The 21869-nt window shown below is 37.5% G+C and overlaps 1 protein-coding gene across 8 annotated transcripts in view; it reads left to right on the plus strand.

Annotated features, from left to right (window-relative positions):
- TTC3 (tetratricopeptide repeat domain 3) overlaps window positions 1-21869 on the plus strand; it is a 126845-nt gene that overhangs the window by 2966 nt on the left and 102010 nt on the right. For 2 of the 8 annotated variants that reach the window (XM_018052783.1, XM_018052785.1), the window contains exons 2-10: window positions 9889-10043; window positions 10996-11038; window positions 11351-11501; window positions 11945-12032; window positions 13600-13653; window positions 14650-14770; window positions 16356-16441; window positions 17978-18072; window positions 20797-20859. The exons of 2 other annotated variants lie outside the window; for them this stretch is intronic. In XM_018052783.1, coding sequence (XP_017908272.1) covers window positions 9900-10043; window positions 10996-11038; window positions 11351-11501; window positions 11945-12032; window positions 13600-13653; window positions 14650-14770; window positions 16356-16441; window positions 17978-18072; window positions 20797-20859 — 845 coding nt within the window. In that variant the 5' untranslated portion in view covers window positions 9889-9899. Of the gene's footprint in view, window positions 1-3969; window positions 7287-9888; window positions 10044-10408; window positions 11039-11350; window positions 11502-11944; window positions 12033-13599; window positions 13654-14649; window positions 14771-16355; window positions 16442-17977; window positions 18073-20796; window positions 20860-21869 lie in introns of those variants that run through there. 4 more of the 8 variants (XM_005675697.3, XM_018052793.1, XM_018052789.1 and 1 more) reach the window with 4 other exon arrangements.

Here is a 21869-nt window from a genome sequence, read left to right on the forward strand (position 1 = left end):
TCATTCCTTGTATTTTAAAAATAATTTTATCAAATATGTGTATATCCCTCAACAGTATATTGTGTGATTTCTATTGTTTTTGAATTTTACAAAAGGAATACTGGATACAGTTTGTTGGGCTGGCTTATTTCACTAAATGTTATGTTTTTAAGAGTCGCTGATACTCAGACATCTCATTAATTTTCATGGCTGTGTAATATTCTGTTGGAGAATATAACACAGTGTATGCATTCTTCTATTGATGAACGTTTTGGTTGTTTCTAGGTTTTGCTGTATTGAAGATTCTTATATATTTCTTCTGGTACACAGTTGCAAGAATTTCTCTACTTTTCACACTGGGATATATGCCTTCCAGGGAAGTAATAAAGATTTTCTGAGGGGTGTTTGGGCACAAGTGATATTAATGAATCAATTTGTAGATCATTAAATTCTACATGTATCCTTTCCTAACATTGGTAATGCCTAGAGCCTGTGATAGAAACTTCCTCTTGGCTCTACTTGCCCACCTCCTCCTTCAGAGTAGCATTTCTGCCTTAAATTAGGAAGGCATACCGCTTACTTGCATGGAATCTTACCAGGGTAACATCCCAATTGAAAAACTCTCCGTGGGACAAAAGGATAATTTAAAATACATGCAGTTATAGTATTAGGAAACACTTCTTTTAGTGCAGACACTTCCCATCTCCTCAAGAGCTGCATTTCCAATAAAGTGTAACTTTCATGTTTAATTATCAGCATATATAGGGTTTCCCAGGTGATGGTAGTGGTGAAGAATCTGTCTTCTAATGCTGGAGGTGTAAGAGACACAGGTTCAAGCCCTGGGCAGGGAATATCCTCTGGAGGAGGGCATGGCAACCCACTCCAGTATTCTTGCCTGGAGAATCCTGTGGACAGAGGAGCCTGGCGGGCTACCGTCCATAGGGTCACAAAGAGTGGGACACAAGTGAAGTGACTTAGAGTGCACACATACACACATCAGCATATATACTAGTTATCTTTTGATGAACTCTGTGCCGTAATAATTACAACATTTTAAACAGTGATATGTCAGTGTTTTAAAATATCACTGTACTCGAGCAATTTATCCTTTGCAATTAAACTTAGGACTGAAATTTTTTAGATATCATTTTAAAGTATGAGTGTAATCTTTAATAGCATTTATTGTGGTTCATGAGTAAAAAGAATGTTGAAGTACCACTGTGGTAAGCTATTTACTAGAAGTGGAATTGCTGGACAATGGGGTATGAATGTTTAACTATAAAATGATACAAATTGTTTTCTGAAGTGGTTGTATCAGCTTATGCTTTGGTGAGCTATTTTGTTAATTTATATACTTTGATTAGCATTGTGTTAAAAATAGTTGATCTATATCCTTTGCAGCACTTGTTACTTGTCAGACTTCTTAATATTTGCCAAATGGATATGAAATGTGCATTGTGGTTTTAATGTGCATTTATTGATTGTTAATGACTTTGAACATGTTTTCCTTTGTCTGTGAACCATCTATCTCCCTTTTATTCACAAAAAGGAAATTGATTGTTCACACACACACACACACACACACACACACACACAAATACCTGGTCGTATCTCTTACCCACGTTTCTTTTGGGTTCTCTTTTAAAACTGTAACAGGTAACAGTAATCGTTTATTGGGTATATACATTGTAAATATCTTATTCTAGTTCGTGGTCTTTTTGCACTTTATGGTGTGTATTGGTGAACAGAAGTTCTTAATTTCAGTGTAATCTAATTGGAAATTTACAGTGCCCTGGGATCATAAAGACGTTCTCCTGTGTTTCTCTTTAAAAATTTTTAAATGATGCCTTTCACATTTAAGTTGGTAATCCATCTGGTACTGATTTTTGTATATGGTGTGAGTTAATGATCCACTTTCATTTTTCCCTCCATGTGGCTACAGTTGACCACATAACATGTATTGAATTGGATCTGTTCACCAGTGATCTGCTGAACCACCTTTTTTACATGTTTAGTTTCTATATACATGGATCTCTTTCTGACTCTCCTTTCTGTACCACTTGTCTACCTGTCTGTCTGTTGATAGCACACTGTCATGATTATTAATGCTGTAGTTTTACCTGACAACTTGATGTCTGAGGGGCACTTGAGTCTTAGCTGTTTTTGTAAGAATCATCTTGTCATATGGCAGACAAAGCTTTTGAAGCATGAATTGGAATGATTAAAATCAGTTTGGAGAGATTTGAAATTTTTAAGATTTTGAGGTATATATTTGCGTTTATTTAGGTTTCTAATGACTTTTGATACAGTTTTGTGAATTTTTCCTTACAGATCTAACAGTTTTTAAATGTTGATTTTGATGTTTCTAGGAGTGTTGTTGCTTTTACAAATGATGCTTTTTAGATTCTATTTCCTGTTTGTTGTTAATAGAAATTTATGGATTTTTTTACATTGAACTTTAGTCATCCACTTGATAAACATTTATTCTGATATATTTTCTATAATCCTTTTGGGTTTTCTATGTGGATAATTATATCACTTGTAAACAGTGACACTTTTGGTTCTCCTTTCCTTTCCAATTAGTTTTCCTTAATTTTTTTTTTTCTTGCCTTATTATGCTGGCACACTTCTGGATCTATGTTTGATGGATGTGATTATGGTTATTCATTAGAAGTGATTTAGAGTGAGCATACATGTTTGTTCCTGATTTCAAAAAGAATGTTTTCCCCTTAAAAATGTTTGTTATGAGTTTCTGTAGACAGTCTTTACTAAGTTAGGGAAGTTGTCATTTGCCTATTTTGTCACATGCTTTTCTGCATCTGTTGACAGTATCTTGTGGATTTTCTCCTTTAATACACTAAGTGTAATGGTTCCAATTTATATATTTAAAAATTCTTTATTCTCTCTTACATTTGTTTTAAAGATAGATGTAAGTTGACCTTGATGGGTTGTCTTTTTGTGAACTGGATGAAGTTTGCTAGTATTTTATTTAGATTTTTGCATCTGTTTATGAACGAAATCACTTGTCATTTTTTTTTCTTGACTATCTTGTCTGATTTTGGTGTTCAGGTTACACTGCTTTATGCCAGGTACAGTGATTCATTTTTTTCTGTTCTCTGGACAGTTTGGATTGGAATGATTTGTTTCTTAAAAGCTTGGTGGCATTTACCTGTGAGATCATTTGGATCTAATTTTTTGTGTGGAAGGATTGTAAATTGTTGATGGTAGTAATTAGCAATTGAATAGTAATAGGACTTCAGCTTTTCGGCTTTTAGTGAGTTTTGTAAATTTTATTTATTTTTTAAATTAATTTTTTGTTGGAATATAGTTGATTTACAGTGTGATAAATTTTAGAAACTTGTTCTTTCAACAAATTTAAGTTTATTTTCATCAGGTTCATGGTACTGTCTTAATTCCCATTTTAATCTTTTATGTGTAGTTATCTTCCCTTTCTCGTATTGGATGTTATTTGTGTGACTTTTTTCATTAATTTTGCCAAAAGTTTATCTATTTTATTAATCTTGGCAGAGGATGAATTTTTTGTCTATTAATACTTTGTTCTATTATATTTTTAGTTAGTCTTTTTCTCCTTTATGATTTCCTTCCTTTTTCTTCTTTATTTATTTTGAGCATGCAAATATTTATTAATATAATCCTCACCAGAGGCACACTTTATTTTTAATTGATAAAAATAACAAAGGTTTTTCTAAGCTTTTGATTAAAAAATTTTTCTTTGATTTTATTATTTTTTAACCTAAACTGCATGATTAGCTTACTACTTTTCAGCCATTCTGGTTTTCTACTACAAGCATGTAAAGCTATGTAATTCCTCAAAAGTTCATTTTTGCTTTATATAATATGGTTTAATTTATGCCACTTTGATTAACTTTTAAATTTAAACAAAATTAAAATTTCTATTTTGATTTCTTCTTTGACTTACATGTTTGAGAGTTTTCCTTAAAGTGTTTTAAAATTTCCAAATATTTCTTCATTTTCCTTTTTGTTTTTCATTTCTTAGTTGTGTTGTCAGAGAATGTAGTGTGTATTTTTCTTAAAACATTTGTTTGTCCTTGCTTTATGGCTTTGTACCTAGGGAATTATAATTGTTCTGTGTGTACTTGTGAAGAGATTATATTTCTCTAGTTATGTATCCGTTAGATCAAACTTAAAAATTGTGTTTCCGGTTGTCTATATTAATTTTAATTTGTTTGATCTAGCATGAGAGAAGTGTGTTTCAATCTTCCACTGTTACCTTCTTACAGACTCTCTGTAGTTCTATCAGTTTTTCTTCTATGTATTTTGAGACTATTTTATCTGATACTTGCAAGCTAAGCATTGTTTTCCTAGTGGGTTGACGCTTTTCTGTTATGTTGTGGTTCTTCCTATGCCTAATTTCTTTTTTTGTCTTAGGGTTTGTTTTGTCTGTCCCGCCTTTTTTTGGTGGTAGTTTACATGGATTAACCTTTTTTCTTCATTTTCCTGTCAGTTTTTTTATGTCCTTAGATTTTAGGTGTCTCTTAAGAATGTATTACTAGATTTTTTTTTAATACAGTCAGATAGTTTATGATTTTTAATTGGTATTTTTAGAAGTTCAAGTCTCTTGGTAGTCAACTCTTTTTAAATCTGAAATTAGTTTTATTTTACCCTTGTTCTTGAGAGAGAATTTTGATAGGTATACAGTTCTTAGGTTGATGCTTTGCTTTCTGTTCACGTGTAAAGATGTTATTCTACTTGCAAAGTCTGCTACCAGTTTTATTTATGGTAATTGGAAGAAAATATTATTTTTCTTCTCGCTGCATTGAATTTTCTGTCTTTGGGATTACACCTTTACATCTGAGTCTAGATAGTGATTACTTTTTATTTATCCTATTTTGGATACATGTGTTTCTTGATTCAGAATACTCTTTCATGAAGTCTAGAAGATTCCGAGCCATGTATTCTTTAAACATTTTCTCTTTGATTTTATCTACTTTCTCCTTCCCAAGATTTAAGTGGATGTATGTATGTATGTATGTATGTGTTTGCAGATCATTTATTTTTCATCTTTTATATTTTTAACTTCCTTGTGTCTTTGGCAGAACTTAAAATGCTGGATAATTTCATCAGGCACATGTTCTTTTTCATCAATTTTCTTGATGGTGCCTAATCATCTCACCAATCCATCTGTTTTATTTATTTTTAACAATTATACTTTTAATTTCTATAAGGATTACTCCATTCTTTTTAGCTGTACCCAGTCATTTTTTTTTAGTCTCCTGTTGCTTGCTCATTTTTTGGAATCTGTAGATATTCTGTAGACTGGCGACCCCCATGTCTCATGTCCTTAGGGATCTAAATTTATTGCTTGTTTTTTCTGTTATCTCCCTCATGGTGGGTTGTCACCTCCTGTGCTTGGAGATTTTCAGTTACGAACCCTTTCTTGATTGCTGTTTTTCTGTGGGAATTCTGAGAGTCTGAGTTGGGATACTTTCCTTCTGATAGGGCTTGTGTCAGCATTGGCTGTGAGCTGTCTGTGGGACCCCCTTTCAGTCTCTCACTTTGCTTCTGGCCCATGGCTCTGTGTCCCATGTTGTTCTTGTCATCTTGACTGTCAGGTTTAGTTTCTAGATAGAAGTTTGTTGCTTTGGAGGGAAAAAGTGACTTTAAATGTTCCCTATTTCTGTGAGCTCAGTAACATTAAAAAAAAATTTAGCATCCACTTTGTTTTTCAGTCATGAAATGCCCCGTTGGTTCATCATAACTGATGGGATCAGAAGTCCTTTACACTAGTATTAAATTTTTGTAGTATGTTCATTTTAGTTTGTATCAGGAAAAATATTCTGTTCTATCAAACGTAAGATTTCTTAGTGATAACATATTTTCTATTAAAAGAAGTTTATATCTTAAGTTGAAAGTTGAGTTATTCTAAATCAAAATATTAAGTAGGTAACAGCACAGTTGGCAGGTGGATTTGGCAAAGCTTTCTACTTTGGGGTGTGTGAATTAAAACTTTGGAAAACAGATAGGGAATAAAGATGCATTTATGTACAAGGTACCGTTTGGACCCATAGTGAACCTACATAGAGAAATCGTCAATGACCAAACTGTGAACATTGCTGTCAAAATGATGTGAGCAGGATGCTCAGGGCTTACAGAGAAGAGGTGTAAAAATAAACTTGGTGGTAGTAAGAAGTTCAGGAAATGCTTCCTGGAGTCGAGTACTAAGGTCTGGTAGGCAATCTGGTTGCAGATGAGGTTTGTTTATAAATGGCAGGCAGCTGGGTAGGACTAGCTTCTATGTTATGTCATGGAGTGACTAGAGAAATGCAGGAACAGAACCACAAAAGGTCTTCTGTGCTGTAGTAGGGAGTTTGGTCTTTATTCTGAAGATAAAGAGAAGCTAGAGTTAAGTATAAAATGTTATGATCAGAGTTTTAGGGGATGCCAAGATCGAAGGCAAGTCACCAGTTAGGAGGCTGCCTGTTCAAGTAGTTCAGAGAAGAGATGAAGCCACAGCCAGGGCAGTGGCCCTGGGCACGAAGAGTTGTATGTGTGCTAATTTGGGTTTCCTAGAGGAGTTGAAATGGCAGGACTTTGTGGTCACTTTGGTTAGGAATATTGAAGGAGACTGGGGAGTCTAGATTGACCTCCAGATTTGGGTAACCACGTGGCATGTAGAGCAGTTTACTGGTAACATACAGAAAGAGGAAAGAACTTGGTTTCATTTGTTCTTGAGGAAAAGGATGTTTGATTTTGAACTCACTGAATCTGATAGGGTTGTGGGACGTCTTGGTTAAGATCCAGTAGCGGTTGACAGGGAGAGTCTAGAAGTCTATGAGTTGTAACCCAGCGTGGAGAGATTTGAGAGTCTTAACTGCATTTTTAGTCATGGTTTGCTACAGTGGGTTATGAGACCATTTAAAGTACTACATAGATAAAAAATTTTTTAATAGGAATATATGCTAATATGTCTGAAAAACATAAGCTGTACTTCAAAGTTACGATATCACGGGTGTTACCACTTAGGCCAAGTGAGCCCAGTAAAAAAGAAATACTAAGAAAATAAAATACATGTGACTTGTGGAAATGGCAAAAATTGTGGTGACACTTTGCACACAATGAAAGTTCAGAAAGCGCTGTTGTAAGCCATGGGTGTGGAGAGAGTGAGCATGGGAAGAAGAGAGAGTTGACCTTTGGGTGGCGGGGAATGGAGAAGAAGCGCCCATGGAGACTGAGCAGCCAGAAGAATAGGAGGAGGACCAGGAGAAGATGGTCTTTGGAGTCCAGATGAAGAGTTCTGAGGAGGAGGAAGTGGTCCACAGCGTCAAGTAAGTTGTAAGCTGAAAAGTGCTTTTGGACGTAGCTATTAAGGGAGACCATTTAGTTGGAGGCATCCACATAGTGGATTAAAAAATACTCATCTAGTATGTTAGTCATAGCTGATGTTCATAGCATTTCCTATACGTCACGTGCTAGTAAACGCACTTGACATATGTTAGCCGATTAATCAAATAGGTAGTATTGCTGTCCTCATTTAATAAGTGAGGAAACAGACACCTCAAGAGGTTAAGTAACTCGTCCCAGATCACACACTCAGGAAATCGGAGAGCCAGGATTCAAGCCCAGGCAGTCTGGTTCCAGAGTCTATGCTGTTAACCACTATGCCGCATTGCCTCTCTGGTTAAAACAATAGAAAATAACCATAACACAAATGCCGTGATTACGGTGCGGTAGGTGTAGGGCGTGGTATTGGCGAGCTCTGCCAGGCTGGGGCTGACCAGCGTGGTGTCACAGTGGCCCAGTCTGCCCCGCATGAGCACGTTAACTGTATCCAATGCTGTGCCGGTGATGCGTGGGCTGTGACAGACAGTTCTTGGCTCTTTCTGTATTTATATACAAAAAAACACTTGTTAAGAAAAATGAGTTTAAATGTCTATGTATTTCCCAGAATAGCATATGTCCCATATCATGTGCCATACTTTGGGTGCTAAAATGACTTTTTATTTTCAGTCATTGTTTGCTTTTGGAGTTGAATTCTCTAAATGGGAACTACTGGTCACCCAGAACAGGTCAGAAGGTTCCAGACACTGTAGTTACCCAGTCTATTGGAAAAGATCAGTAACGACTCCACTAAAGCGCTTCCCTTGAATGATGGAAGTGGAAGCCCAACATTAGGAAACTGAAAATGAAGGAGAATGGAGGATTTGAATGGGAGGGAAAAAAAGCATTCTTGATGAAGGTGAAAAACGTCTGTGGTAGGAGACCAGGGAGACCTGAGCCGTAACGACTCTTGGCTGTGGTCAGCAAGGAGCTGATCAGTTACAGATTTAGAACCTGGTTTAGACCTGGGCAGTGATCCAAGATGTGGCCTTGTGAACGAGGGCTTAGGTGAGGAGGGCAGCAAAGTGCACTTTAGTTGAGGAGGCGGTCGTACCGCAAGGGTTGGGTCCTGAAGGGCTGTCCCTGCCCACCTTCGTGTGACTGGAGTGACGATCGGAGGAGAGGGGGGAGCAGCGTGAACTCGTTGCCGGTGTTCTTTAGCGCGACAGCAGCCAGGAGGCAGCTAGACCCATGACGGAGACACAGACCTAGTGACTCTCAGCGCTCGAGAGGAGACCGTGGATCCGAAGACCTAGGTTTGATTCCCCCCAAGCTTGGTGATCTTGGGCAGATTAGTTTTGCTGTGAATGTTTTCATCTGTACAGTGATGATGGTGATACTTGTACCTGCAGAGAGTTGCTGTGAGGATTGATGAGATGGTGCCCGCAAAACGCTTGGCACATCGTGTGACAAATGGTACCAACGGTTTGCTACAAAGGTGGTTATTGTTCTTCACTTCTGATATTGTGAGGTGGTTGTACAGCAAATGGAACATGAGAAGGATTAATTAAAGAAACAGTGTGTTTTCCAAGGGCTGATGGTGGTCTTTCTTAGGAAAAAAGAAACTTGGTTTATCCTAACAATAGTGGGATAGTGGTGAAGTGAAAAGGTTAAAAAGCGCTGTTAGTAATGGTGCTGGTGATGCTCGAAGAGGAAAGTCACTCTTTGGAGAAGAGTTAGAAGTAATAAAATACTGAGTTCTTTTCAGTGATAGTTAGGTTTTGTACCAGTTCTCTGACAGCTATACCTTTTTATGACTGAACTTTCTTTAGGAAAAAAATCTTGAGTCTGCAACTCCAGCCCCCGTCCCCCCATTGAAATAGTTATTTTAAAAATGTGGTTGTTGGTAACGTGAGGGGTTTGCCCACTGTTGCAGTCTAGCAGTGCTGACCTGTGTTGCAGTAGTTTAGAGAATTAGGAGCAGCGAGTGAGTGCTGGGAAGGTCTGGATGCGGCTGTAGGAATTAAGAGGTGGGCACGCTCTCCCTGCACCGCTTCAGCTCTGCCCCTGTGCCCAGGACAGAAACACACAGTGTGGTCTGGATAGGAAACCTTTCTTTCAGTGGATCAAGATTTAGTTCTAGCCAGGAGGTGGAGAATGTGGCAAGAGTTTGTGTAAGATGAAATGACGTATTTCATAGATACAGTAAAAAGCAGATGGAGTTAAAGGGCAGCGGTGGAAAGATGTCTTTTGTTCACTTATTGAACTTATTATTTGAGGCCTTAGCACATGCTAGGAGCATACAAAGATGAAATAAGCTGCCCTTAATTATCTACCATCTAAAGGAGACATGTAAACAGTTAAATTCAGAGTTGGTGACTCTTTGAACCTAAAGAAAAGAAATAGATGAAACTGATGCTTGAAGAGAGTCAGGGGAGAGACTAGCAAATGAGGGTGAGACTCTTCAGAGCTCAGTGTTCTCATCAGAGTTGCTTCCTGGAGGCGTAAGTTCCAAGCATTTATCAAACGTACCATAGAAACTAGGAAAACTGCTTCTCATATCATCTCAAATGATTTCATTGTTGATTTGAGTTTGTGTTGTGTCCTTAGGGTGGTGTACCATGGCCGATTTTGCCCAGGGAAGTTTTTCAGTAGCAGATTATGCCTTGTTAGAAGATTGCCCTTACATGGACGATTGTGTCTTTGCCCCTGAGTTTATGTCCAGTGATTATGTTCGTGTAACTCAGCTTTACTGTGATGGAGTGGTAAGTATATTTCTTAACTCTCTTTTTCTTGGCCTTATTGCACCACATGCCAGATCTTAGTTCCCCGACCAGGGATTGAACACATAACCTCTGCATTGGATGTACAGTCTAACCACTGGACTGTCAGGGAAGTTCCCTTAACTTTTTGTTTTAAATATGATGTCTTCTTAAAGTTTTTTTTTTAATTAAGATATAATTGACATGACATTAGTTTCAGATGTACAACATAATGATTCAACATATGTATGTATTGTGAGATCAACACAGTAAGTCCAGTTAATGTCCCATCACGACAACATAGTTACACATTTTTCTCCTTCTTGTGAGAACCTTAAAGATTTCATGTGCTACTTGAAATTTTACAGGGAGGTATGTATAGTTTCTACAGAGGTCATTTCAGACCAGAGAGTAGGCAGTGCCTCACCAGAGGGCCTGTGCAGTGCTGCTGAAAGCTTCTTTTCTGCCTGGAGGTGAGCAGGGCTCTCAGGGGAGACCCATAGAAACAGACTGGGGGGAACCCTGTGAAAAAAGGCTGAAAGACACATCGGTTGAAGATGTGTTCAAAGTGTGTAAGTAAATGTCCCGAAAGTTTTTAGTTTAGTACTGATTACCCTTACGTCAAGAACTGGGGGCTTCCCTGGTGGTCCAGTGGTTAAGAGTCCACTTGCCAGTGCAGGGGACATGGGTTTGATCCCTGTTCCAGGGAGATCTCACCTGCTGTGGGGCAGCTAAGCCCGCTTGCTGCAGCTACCGAAGCCTGGGCACCCTAGAGTCTGTGCTCTGCCAGAGGAGCCACTGAGAAGAAAAACCCGTGCACCACAGCTCGAGAAAAGCGTGCGTGCAGCCGAGGAGACCCAGTGCAACCAAAGTAAATAAATAAAGTTGAAAGAAATCGAGAACCACACTCTGCATTTTACCAGATGCAAATCAAAAGAATTCTTTTCCTTTTTAGGGTAGACAGTATAAAGATTATACCCAAACTGAGGGAAACTTAGGTGAGTACATTGATATTTTAATTTTGTTGAAACAACTTCTACAGGATGTTCATGCATTCACATCAACATAGTAGATTTATGTATCTTTAAGAGAATTTATTCTTTGCTGTTCTTTTCCACTAGAAATTAAATAACCCTTTGTTAAATCATTTTAGCTAACATTTAGATATTCTTAACATCCGACAGATTCAGATATTTTATCCATTCATATCTTACCTTTCCATATATCCATTTTTGTCTTTTCCCTTAACAGTGTTGATTCATTCCAAAACAAGGCACAAAATATTAATTTAGAACTTTTTTTTTATTAAGAATTTGACATCTGCACTATGTGGTGTAGTAAACCTGTTTCTGTCCTGCAAGATTACTGTGATGCCATTAAAGTCCACATCTTCTGGCCACTTCTGTTTCAACGTCAGCAGAGCTCCATAATAACACGGATGCACTCCTGTGTAAGGACCAGGTGAGTTACTGTCTGTTAAACCATTCTGTATGAACAGTGGTAAGCATGTTGCCTTACCACTGAGGGATGCCAAGTACAATGGAAGGCTTATGTCTCCTTCTTATATACTGTTCAACTCTACTTTTGTTTAATAGAGTGGAAAAAGTTAATATTGGGATTTGGATACTAATGAGTAATCTTGGTGACTTAATGAAATTGAAGAGCATTAGATTAAGGAAGAAATAATATACTTGTTTATAAATACCAGCATTATAATACAGAAGAAAGAAAAAGGTATAATATTTTGTCTGCTTAATAAATAGCTTGTTATTACCTGGAGGAAAGAAACAGAATTTTTATTACAGTAGTTTAAATTGAGGTATAACATAGTCAGTCGAATGTAAAATTTAATGAATTTTTATATATGAAAACATAATCTTTTAAAAAATAAATTTGTCTTTAAGCGGTTCTCATGCTTGTGAGATAAGTTTGAAGAAATTACAGCAGCTTGAGCTGATGGAAGATATTGTGGATTTGGCAAAGAAAGTTGTGGTAAGTGATAGAATGTATATCCCACCCTCCCTATTTCAAGAATATAAATATTTATATGGTATCAGGCCCATGCTACTAATTTATAGTGGCTAACAGGAATGGTTTTAGTTTTGGTTAACCTGAGCTTACTTTGCCAACAAAGGTCCCTGTAGTCAAAGCTATAGTTTTTCCAGTAGTCATGTATGGATGTCCCAGATTTGGACCATAAAGAAAGCTGAGTGCTGAAGAATTCATGCTTTTGAACTGTGGTGTTGGAGAAGACTCTTGCTAGTCCCTTTGGACTGCAAGGAGATCCAACCAGTCCATCCTAAAGGAAATCAATCCTGAATATTCATTGGAAGGACTGATGCTGAAGCTCTGGTATTTGGCCACCTGATGCAAAGAACTGACTCATTGGAAAAGACCCTGATGCTAGGAAGGATTGAGGGCAAGAAGAGAAGGGGACAAAAGAGGGTGAGATGGTTGGATGGTATCACTCATTCGATGGACATGAGTCTGAACAAACTCCGGGAGATAGCGAAGGACAGGGAATCCTGGCGAGAGGCACTTCATGAAGGTTGCAAAGAGTCGGACACGACTGAGCTACTAAGCACAGCACAGCACAGTGCAACCTGAGCCTATTCTGGTCTGCGTGAGTTCATGCTGTGTATTTCAGAGGTTAGGTAGATGGCTGTTTTCATGGTTCTGACGTGACATGATGAGAACCAGGCTGGCTCCATTTCTTTAAAGAATAGAAATTAGAATTTGTCACGAATGAAAGTGTGGTCCTGGTTCACAGAAACCTTTGTCACAGGTTCTGAAAGTGACAGGTTCTTTCTTGTAACATAAAATCATGTCATAGTCACCACCACCACCACAAATATTTTTTCTTTGTAATAAACTATATCTTGTCAGATTTGAGGAGTTATCTGTGTACTACACTGAAAGGATTTTTTTTTTTTCCTTGAAAGCCATTAATAACTTTTCTTATTTCATTTGGTTATGGGGCCAAGTGTTTTTCTTGCAAATTCTGATTGCAAACTTAAATTTAGAAAGGGCATTCTGATATTTATTTCCTATAGATAATCCTTTGCAATAATTTATATAAGCCATGAATTTTATAAAAAGATTTTTAGGTGTAATAAACTTTAAAATCAGTACATCTAAAAGTTATACTAAATCATTTTATTATTAGAACCCTACGTAAGACTGTTTTTGACTTAACTCAGGGTCCTTAGGAGGTCAGTTGGGCATGATACTGCTCTGGGAAGTGGACTACTGTGTACATACGGTGGGTTTTAGTTGTTCAGTTGTGTCCAACTCTTTGCAACCCCATGGACTGTAGCCCACCAGGCTCCTCCGTCCATGGGATTTCCCAGGCAAGAATATTGGAGTGGGTTGCCATTTCCTTCTCCAGGGAATCTGCCTGACTCAGGGATCTCCTGCTTGGCAGGCAGATTCTCTACTACTGAGCCACCTCGAAAGCCCTGTACATACAGTAGTATTCCTAAAATGTAGAATTTTTTTTACTCACTAGAAGATTAAAGTATAATTGGCCAAATAAAAAAATGTTTTTTCTGTTTTGCAGAATGATACATTCTTTATCGGAGGCTTATTGAGAATTGGCTATAAAATAGAGAATGTAAGTTTCAACATGAGAATCCAGCACTGTGAATAAGTGGCAGTTATTCATATATAGCATTTAGTTGTATGGATTTCTATATTTTGCCTGAGCAGTCTCCTTATTTGGGTGGTTTGTATCATTTTCATTTTTTCCCCCATAGCTTTTTTTTTTTTTGGCAATTTGATTGTTTTTTCTCTTTTATTTATCTGGCATATATTCTCTCCCAAATGAAATTACTAGGTCCCTGGTGTGGACATTTTTCGGTATACGATTACTGGATAGTCTCATTTTGTGGGATCTTGGTTGCTCAGCCAGAGATTGAACCTGGGCCCTCAGCAGTGAGGCTGCAGAGTCCTGACCACTGGACTGCCAGGGAATTTCTGACAGATACATGTTTGCCTTAAGCCTGACACCAGCATTGATAACTCCACTATTTCTGAAGTCTTTTCAGACATTGGAAGTATGATAACATTTCTATGAACCCTTGACCCTTGATGAAGGTCGTTGCACTGAGTGCTCATTTGTCCAGCCGTGCACTCCTCTTGTTGTGTATATGCTTATTCTTCTCTCTGCCACAGACCATTTAAAATACATAGTACCTTTTGTTAACCTTAATCTGTACCTTTAATTTTGAGGTAAGGATGGAAGTCCTAGTGTAGATGAGACCTGAGAACCCTCGTTCACCTTTGTTATCGGACTCTCCTGCTCCCCAGGGCAGCCTCTGGCCAGGTTGTAGACCTCAGCTTCCTGTCTGTAATCACTGCAGCAGCGTTTTGAGCTCTGAGGGTGGCCTGAGGTTCCCTGAAGATGTAACATATGTGAGTCTATGGTCTCTGTTAACTTGAGCACTGGGTCTAGCTATTCTAGGTTGCATACCAGAGTAATGAAAATACAAAGTTTTCCAAGTTTTTATTAAGAATCTGAAATGCCATATAAGAGAAATTTATAATGCCACATGTAAACTTACAGTTAATTAATACATAAATCACATTTTCACCCCTCTTTTTGAAACAGAAAATCTTGGCAATGGAAGAAGCTTTGAATTGGGTGAAATACACAGGCGATGTAACAATTTTATCTAAATTAGGAGCAGTTGACAATTGTTGGCGTATGTTAAGTATTTTCTTTACTGAATGTAAGTATAAATGCTTTAAATTGTTACTTAGTTTTATAAAGGTATTATTTTGGAAAGTAGAGTGCATGGCTGTGTGATTTCGGTGTTTATCTTAGGATTTTTAAACATGTTTTTTCTCTTGTGCATAAGAGAAAAGACTGAATAAGAGAACTTTAACTCTGTAGTTAATTTGATTCTGTATTTCCTGTATTGATGATTTGTGTGACTATGTATTTTTTAAACATCCTACCAAATGGATGCTATGAGTTCTTACATATAATACCCAAAGAAAGACTGCACACTGGGGTTCATGTATTTTCATTTATAAGAGAAATAGGTAACTGAGCTAAGACCATAATTTTCATTTTTCTGATAAATCTGTTACTTTTATGTATGATAAAACTGCCTTATATATTTTTTACCTTGTGAAATATTTTTCTCTAAAGCATTTGAATGTTAGCAGTGTTTTTATAGGGATCTTGAAACAGGAAGTGTTTGACTCTTTAGTTGATGGTGACTGATTATTTGCCATTTCCACTGAGTAGAGGGCATACTTTGTACTCTTGACCTGGGTGTTAGAAATTAAGTTTAAATATGAAGACAGGTTTTCCTGATATTTATTAGATGCTGGGCTGTATTACATGAGTAGAGATGGTTCTCTTTGTTGTTTTGGAAGCCTTTAATTAAAGGCTAGATTTTATGGTGAAATTAGACGACCAGTATCATGTACTGGGCGTCTGTGTGGACTTGTTTCTGACTCTTTCTGTGTTCTGTGTTCTTTATAATAACCCTGCAAGGTAGCTGCTGTGATCCTATTTTAGAAATGAGTAAACTTTGAGAGGTTAAATGATACTTCTTTTGTCTGTTAATTAGTAGAACCTAGATAAGAAGTTAGGTCTCTCTGATCCCAAAGTTCAGGTTTTTGTTCTATAATCTTATTCTGTCCCCATCATCTTCTGAAATTTTTCAGTATTTTTACGTATTACTTTTGCTTTGGAAATGAACATATTTGGCTGGAGGCATAACTATAGTTTTGTTGCAATAAAATTGTTATTTACCACTTATTAATAAAATCTTGTTTATGGAACAGCTTAAAAGATAGAAAAGGAGGTCTTTTAAACTTTTAACATAAATGTTAGTTATTACTTGCTGCATTTGAATTAGTTTATTATATTTTTATGAGAACGTTTCAAAAAATGTCTGATTTTGACTTGAGAGTTATAATGTTGAAATAAGACATTAAAAAAATTTTTTTATACTAAATACATTTAGAAAGTAGTTTCCCAGGCTTTTGTTTTCAGAAATTTTAGTTGAACTTTGTGCTGGGTACACTGTAGCTCAGTGTTATTAAATTGACTTAGTAATTATGAGGCCTGTTTGGAATGTGTTACGACAGAGCACTGTTAACTACAGTTAGAACTAGAGTAATAATAAGCTGGAAATAAGACCAATTAGATTCATGGCAAGCAATGAATTGAATGTTTTCTGAAGCAGTTTATCAATTGTTTAACTTTACAGACTCACCTGCCTAGCCTGAGTAAGAACATTAACAATACCATTTACTTTAATAAATTTTTTCTCACTCTCTCCTAAAAATAACATTTAGACAAGTATCACATAACTAAAATTGTAACAGAAAACTGCAGTTTGCTTGAAGAATTTAAAACTCAAAGTTGTGCGGAGTGTCTAGAGGTGAGAATAAATATTTATTTGTAAGTATATTTTGAGATTTACTTGTTAGAACATTTATTAATATTCAGGGGAAAGTTCAGTATTGGCTCAGATGGTAAAGAATCCACCTGCGATATGGGAGACGTGGGTTCGATCCCTGGGTTGGGAAGATCCCCTGGAGGAGGGCATGGCAAGTCCAGTATTCTTGTCTGGAGAATCCCATGGTCAGAGGAGCCTAGCAGGCTACAGTCCACAGGGTTGCGAAGAGTCGGACACGACTGAGCAACTAAGCACACAGCACATCTGAATATAAGAAGAACTCCTATAGAATTTGATAACATATTCGAGAGAAATTTTTAATAAATTTTGATTGGAATTGGTTTTGGAAAAGGAAGACATCTTGATCAGAATTCTAAAATTTTTAAAATTTTAATTTACTTATTTTAGGCTGCATGGGTTGCTGCGTGGGCTTTCTATGGTTGTGGCGAGCAGGCTTCTGATTGTACACCACAGGCTTCAGTGCCTGTCTAAGGCAAACAGAGGGTGTGCAGGTTTCAGTAGCTGCAGTGGGTGGACTTCCGTAGTTGTGGTTCACGGGCTCTGGAGCGCAGGCTCACCCGTTGTGGCACATGGGCTTGGTTGCCCCTAGGCACATGGGATCTTCCCAGACCAGGAACTAACCAGGGTCCCCTGCATTGGGAGGCGGATTCCCAACCTCTGGACAACCAGAGAAGTCCCAGAATTTTATGTTAAAGGTTTAAATTGAAGCTTGATTTTTTAAAATTTAATTTAAAAGGCTTTTAATTAATTGAAAGAGCATGATTTTCTTTGGGACCAGCTTTATTGACATGTAATTCATATGTCATACAGTTTAATCAGAGAAAATAAGATTTTAAAAACTAAATTTTTAGAAAAGGATTTCAGAAATTATTTTTCTATTCATGATATAATCCAGTAAATTATAGTTTGTTTATTTTGAAAATTTGAATGTTTCTGTTGAACTTTTAGTTATAGCTATAGCATATTTGATTCCATGCCCTTTTTTTCTGCGTTCTGTTTTTCTTTCATCTTTGCAAACTTTATCACCTCATTTTTTGAGGGGCAATTAGTCTAATCAACATTTCCTATATGTTATTGATGTATATATTTTTTAAGCTCTCATGTTTATTGAATGGTATCACATTTTCTAGCCTAAAATTAAAATTTTGCCTTGAATCTACTTTTTTTTCCTGCTATGCAGGCATAATGTATATTTAAAAGTGGACCTGCCAAATATGGTACACAGGGAATTAATTGTTCATATTATTCATAATGTAGTGGTTTTGTTTGCTTTTCAATATTCCTTTTAACAAAATTAGCCCTGAGTCATTAGAGACAGGCTTCTTTAAATGTGTATGCCAATATATTGGGTATTGAATTCTCATTTTCTACATAAGTAATACCCCAGATTATTTTTTACTTCTAAGATAAAAACCCAGAGCCATTTTCCCTAGGTTTTTGGGTTCCTGATTCTTTTTTAATGTAATTGATGAATCTTCTTTTACTTTGATTTCTCAGCAAGGAGAACTAATGAAAATGAAAGGAAATGAAGAGTTTTCCAAAGAAAGATATGATATAGCTATTATCTATTACTCCAGAGCCATTGAATGTAGGTAAGAGCAAATGGAATATTGAGACCCTTGGCAGATCACGTTAGAGTGCTAGTCAGTATGAAAGAAACACAAGATGAGGAACTGGAGAGTATCTTCAGTTTGCTATGCAGAATGTTTTCTCACCCGTAGGTATAAGAAACATGAGGTGAACTGAATAGATGAACTTAAGTTATATAACTTAAGCCTGTTAGGCAAAATTTTGAATTTGCTTCTGTCCTGCCCCAGTTTGTTCCCAAGTTTTCCAGTACAGTTCAGTTCAGTTCAGTCGCTCAGTCGTGTCCAACTCTTTGCAACCCCATGAATCGCAGCATGCCAGGCCTCCCTGTTTATCACCAACTCCTGGAGTTCACTCAGACTCACATCCATCGAGTCAGTGATGCCATCCAGCCATCTCATCCTCGGTCATCCCCTTCTCCTCCTGCCCCCAATCCCTCCCAGCATCAGAGTCTTTTCCAATGAGTCAACTCTTCTCATGAGGTGGCCAAAGTACTGGAGTTTCAGCTTTAGCATCATTCCTTCCAAAGAAATCCCAGGGCTGATCTCCTTCAGAATGGACTGGTTGGATCTCCTTGCAGTCCAAGGGACTCTCAAGAGTCTTCTCCAACACCACAGTTCAAACGCATGAATTCTTCGGCGCTCAGCCTTCTTCACAGTCCAACTCTCACATCCATACACGACCACAGGAAAAACCATAGCCTCGACTAGATGGACCTTAGTCGGCAAAGTAATGTCTCTGCTTTTGAATATACTATCTAGGTTGGTCATAATTTTTCTTCCAAGGAGCAAGCGTCTTTTAATTTCATGGCTGCAGTTACCATCTGCAGTGATTTTGGAGCCCCCCAAAAATAAAGTCTAATACTGTTTCCACTGTTTCCCCATCTATTTCCCATGAAGTGATGGGACCCGATGCCATGATCTTCGTTTTCTGAATGTTGAGCTTTAAGCCAACTTTTTCACTCTCCTCTTTCACTTTCATCAAGAGGCTTTTTAGCTCCGCTTCACTTTCTGCCATAAGGGTGGTGTCATCTGCATATCTGAGGTTATTGATATTTCTCTCTGCAATCTTGATTCCAGCTTGTGTTTCTTCCAGTCCAGCGTTTCTCATGATGTACTCTGCATAGAAGTTAAATAAGCAGGGTGACAATATACCTTGACGTACTCCTTTTCCTGTTTGGAACCAGTCTGTTGTTCCATGTCCAGTTCTAACTGTTGCTTCCTGACCTGTATACAGATTTCTCAAGAGGCAGGGTAGGTGGTCTGGTATTCCCATCTCTTTCAGAATTTTCCACAGTTTCTTGTGATCCACACAGTCAAAGGCTTTGGCATAATCAATAAAGCAGAAATAGATGTTTTTCTGGAACTCTCTTGCATGATCCAGCGGATGTTGGCAATTTGACCTCTGGTTCCTCTGCCTTTTCTAAAACCAGCTTGAACATCAGGGAGTTCATGGTTCACGTATTGGTGAAGCCTGGCTTGGAGAATTTTGAGCATTACTTTACTAGCATGTGAGATGAGTGCAGTAGTTTGAGCATTCTTTTGCATTGCCTTTCTTTGAAATTGGAATGAAAACGGACCTTTTCCAGTCCTGTGGCCACTGCTGAGTTTTCCAAATTTGCTGGCATATTGAGTGCAGCACTTTCACAGCATCATCTTTCAGGATTTGAAACAGCTCAACTGGAATTCCATTACCTCCACTAGCTTTGTTTGTAGTGATGCTTTCTAAGGCCCACTTGACTTCACATTCCAAGATGTCTGGCTCTGGATTAGTGATCACATCATCATGATTATCTGGGTTGTGAAGATCTTTCTTTTACAGTTCTTCCGTGTATTCTTGCCACCTCTTCTGTCATGTTTTTTCTTGGACTCATTTTCCCTTCTTCTAATAACTTCCAAATTATTGACTGATAAGAAAGAATTAGTTACTAATTCTTTACTAATTAGTTAACTAATTAGTTGCTAGACATCACCCATTCAGGGATTTGTGGTTTCTATGAGGGGACTTTTAAAGGATAAAAGTTGGGATTGTTGAGAGAATACATGTGTTCTACCTTATCTTCTATTTTCCCAGCTGTTAGAATTTTGTAGCATTCTTACACGTGTACCTCACTTGCTTCTTACTGACATCTTTGCTGGGCCGCCTAATACTGTAGTAGCCTTAGGAGGGCGTGCTGTAGACAGCTGCTTTCTTTCTATCTGTACCCATCTCCACAGGGAATAAGTGAATCTAGGTAGCAAACCACATCTGAAAGGTTGCCTGTCTGTTCTAGGAAGAGGTGGAGATAATATAGGTGGAGTAAGATAAAACCAAATGGGACAAAGCTTGAAGTCATGCTATTTAAATTACTGTTGCAGTTTACAGATGTCCTTTGTCAAGGTTCTGACTTAAATAAAAGTGTTCTGTCCTCTACAGTGACAACATGCTTGTAGTTCGCTAGATTTTTAACATCTCATTTGATCCTTTCAGCAGCCCCAACAGTGCAACAGAAAAAGTAGAACTTTTAGACTTCATTTTGAATACAGAGAAGTTGAGTTGATTTGAACAAGCCCCTCAGGAAGTGAAGGAACCAGGACTTAGCCAGTTAGGACTCCAAATCCTATATTCATTTCTGCTCTGCCAAACAGATATGAAGGTTTTGAAAATTTTTTCTTGCCTTATGGCTTCTGTGTTATGTTTTTGTTTTAAATGTAATATTCTTTACTGATGAAACACTGTTTTTTTTAAAGGCCTGAAAATCACCTGCTTTACGGTAACCGAGCTCTTTGTTTTCTTCGTACTGGACAATTCAGGTCAGTTGCTTAGAGTGCTTAATCACTCGCTGTTAGGCTAAATACCTGTATTTGAGAAATATTTCTGTTTGCAGTTATGCAAGAAAATCCTTCAGTAGTTCTTTGGCAGAAATAGTTAAATAGTTAGAGAGAGCTCTGTAGGCTTTATATATAATAGCAATGACAGAAACAGTGATTTTCTTGAGTGGATAGTATATGCTTTGCATTATTTTAAGTGCTTCACGTAGGTTATTTAATTCTCAACAACACGTTTAATAGGGCTTCCCAGGTGGCTCAGTGGTAAAGAATCCGCCTGCCAGGGCAGGAGATGTGGGTTCAATCCCTGGACTGGGAAGATCCCCTGGAAGAGGAAATGGCAACCCACTCCAGTGTTTTTACCTGGGAAATCCTATGGACAGAGAAGCCTGGCGGGCTACAGTCCATGGGGTTATAGAGAGTCAGACACAACTCAGCGACTTGGTGTGTTTAATAGGTAGATAATGTCATTTTCCATATTTTACGTGTGGATAAAGTCATACCATTAGTAATTGTGAATTTTGTTTTACCCTGCTCCACTTTTTTTCAAGCTGTGATGTAGTGATGCCAAGGTTCAAACACAGCTCTTACCTGATTATGCATAATCTATGTTTATAACACCTATAGTATGTTACCTTCTTTTGCTCTTAGCTAATCTGTATCGTTCTAGAAGAATTCTTGCTGTATTTGTTTCCTCTGTATTAGTATGAATGAAACTAAGTAAATGTCCTTCATAAGGGAAAGAAAAGTTTAATGATTTAACTATGAGAGTGAAATTGTAATTAATTCTTAGTTCCTCATGTTGAACTGAGCTTGTATTTATTAGCTGAGAAAGATTGTTGACAGTGCCCCCATGATTTTATTGTCTCTCAGCTTATAGTTTTTAGAACTTAAATATTAAGCATGAATGTTGAGCAGTGTAGACTGTTACATTTAACTCTGTCTTACAGGATTGTTTCAGGAATACATCCATTCAGTAGAAAAATTCTAGAAAC

The sequence above is a fragment of the Capra hircus genome, chromosome 1 (genome assembly GCF_001704415.2).
Source record: "Capra hircus breed San Clemente chromosome 1, ASM170441v1, whole genome shotgun sequence".
In the NCBI taxonomy this organism is placed as follows: Eukaryota; Metazoa; Chordata; class Mammalia; order Artiodactyla; family Bovidae; genus Capra; species Capra hircus.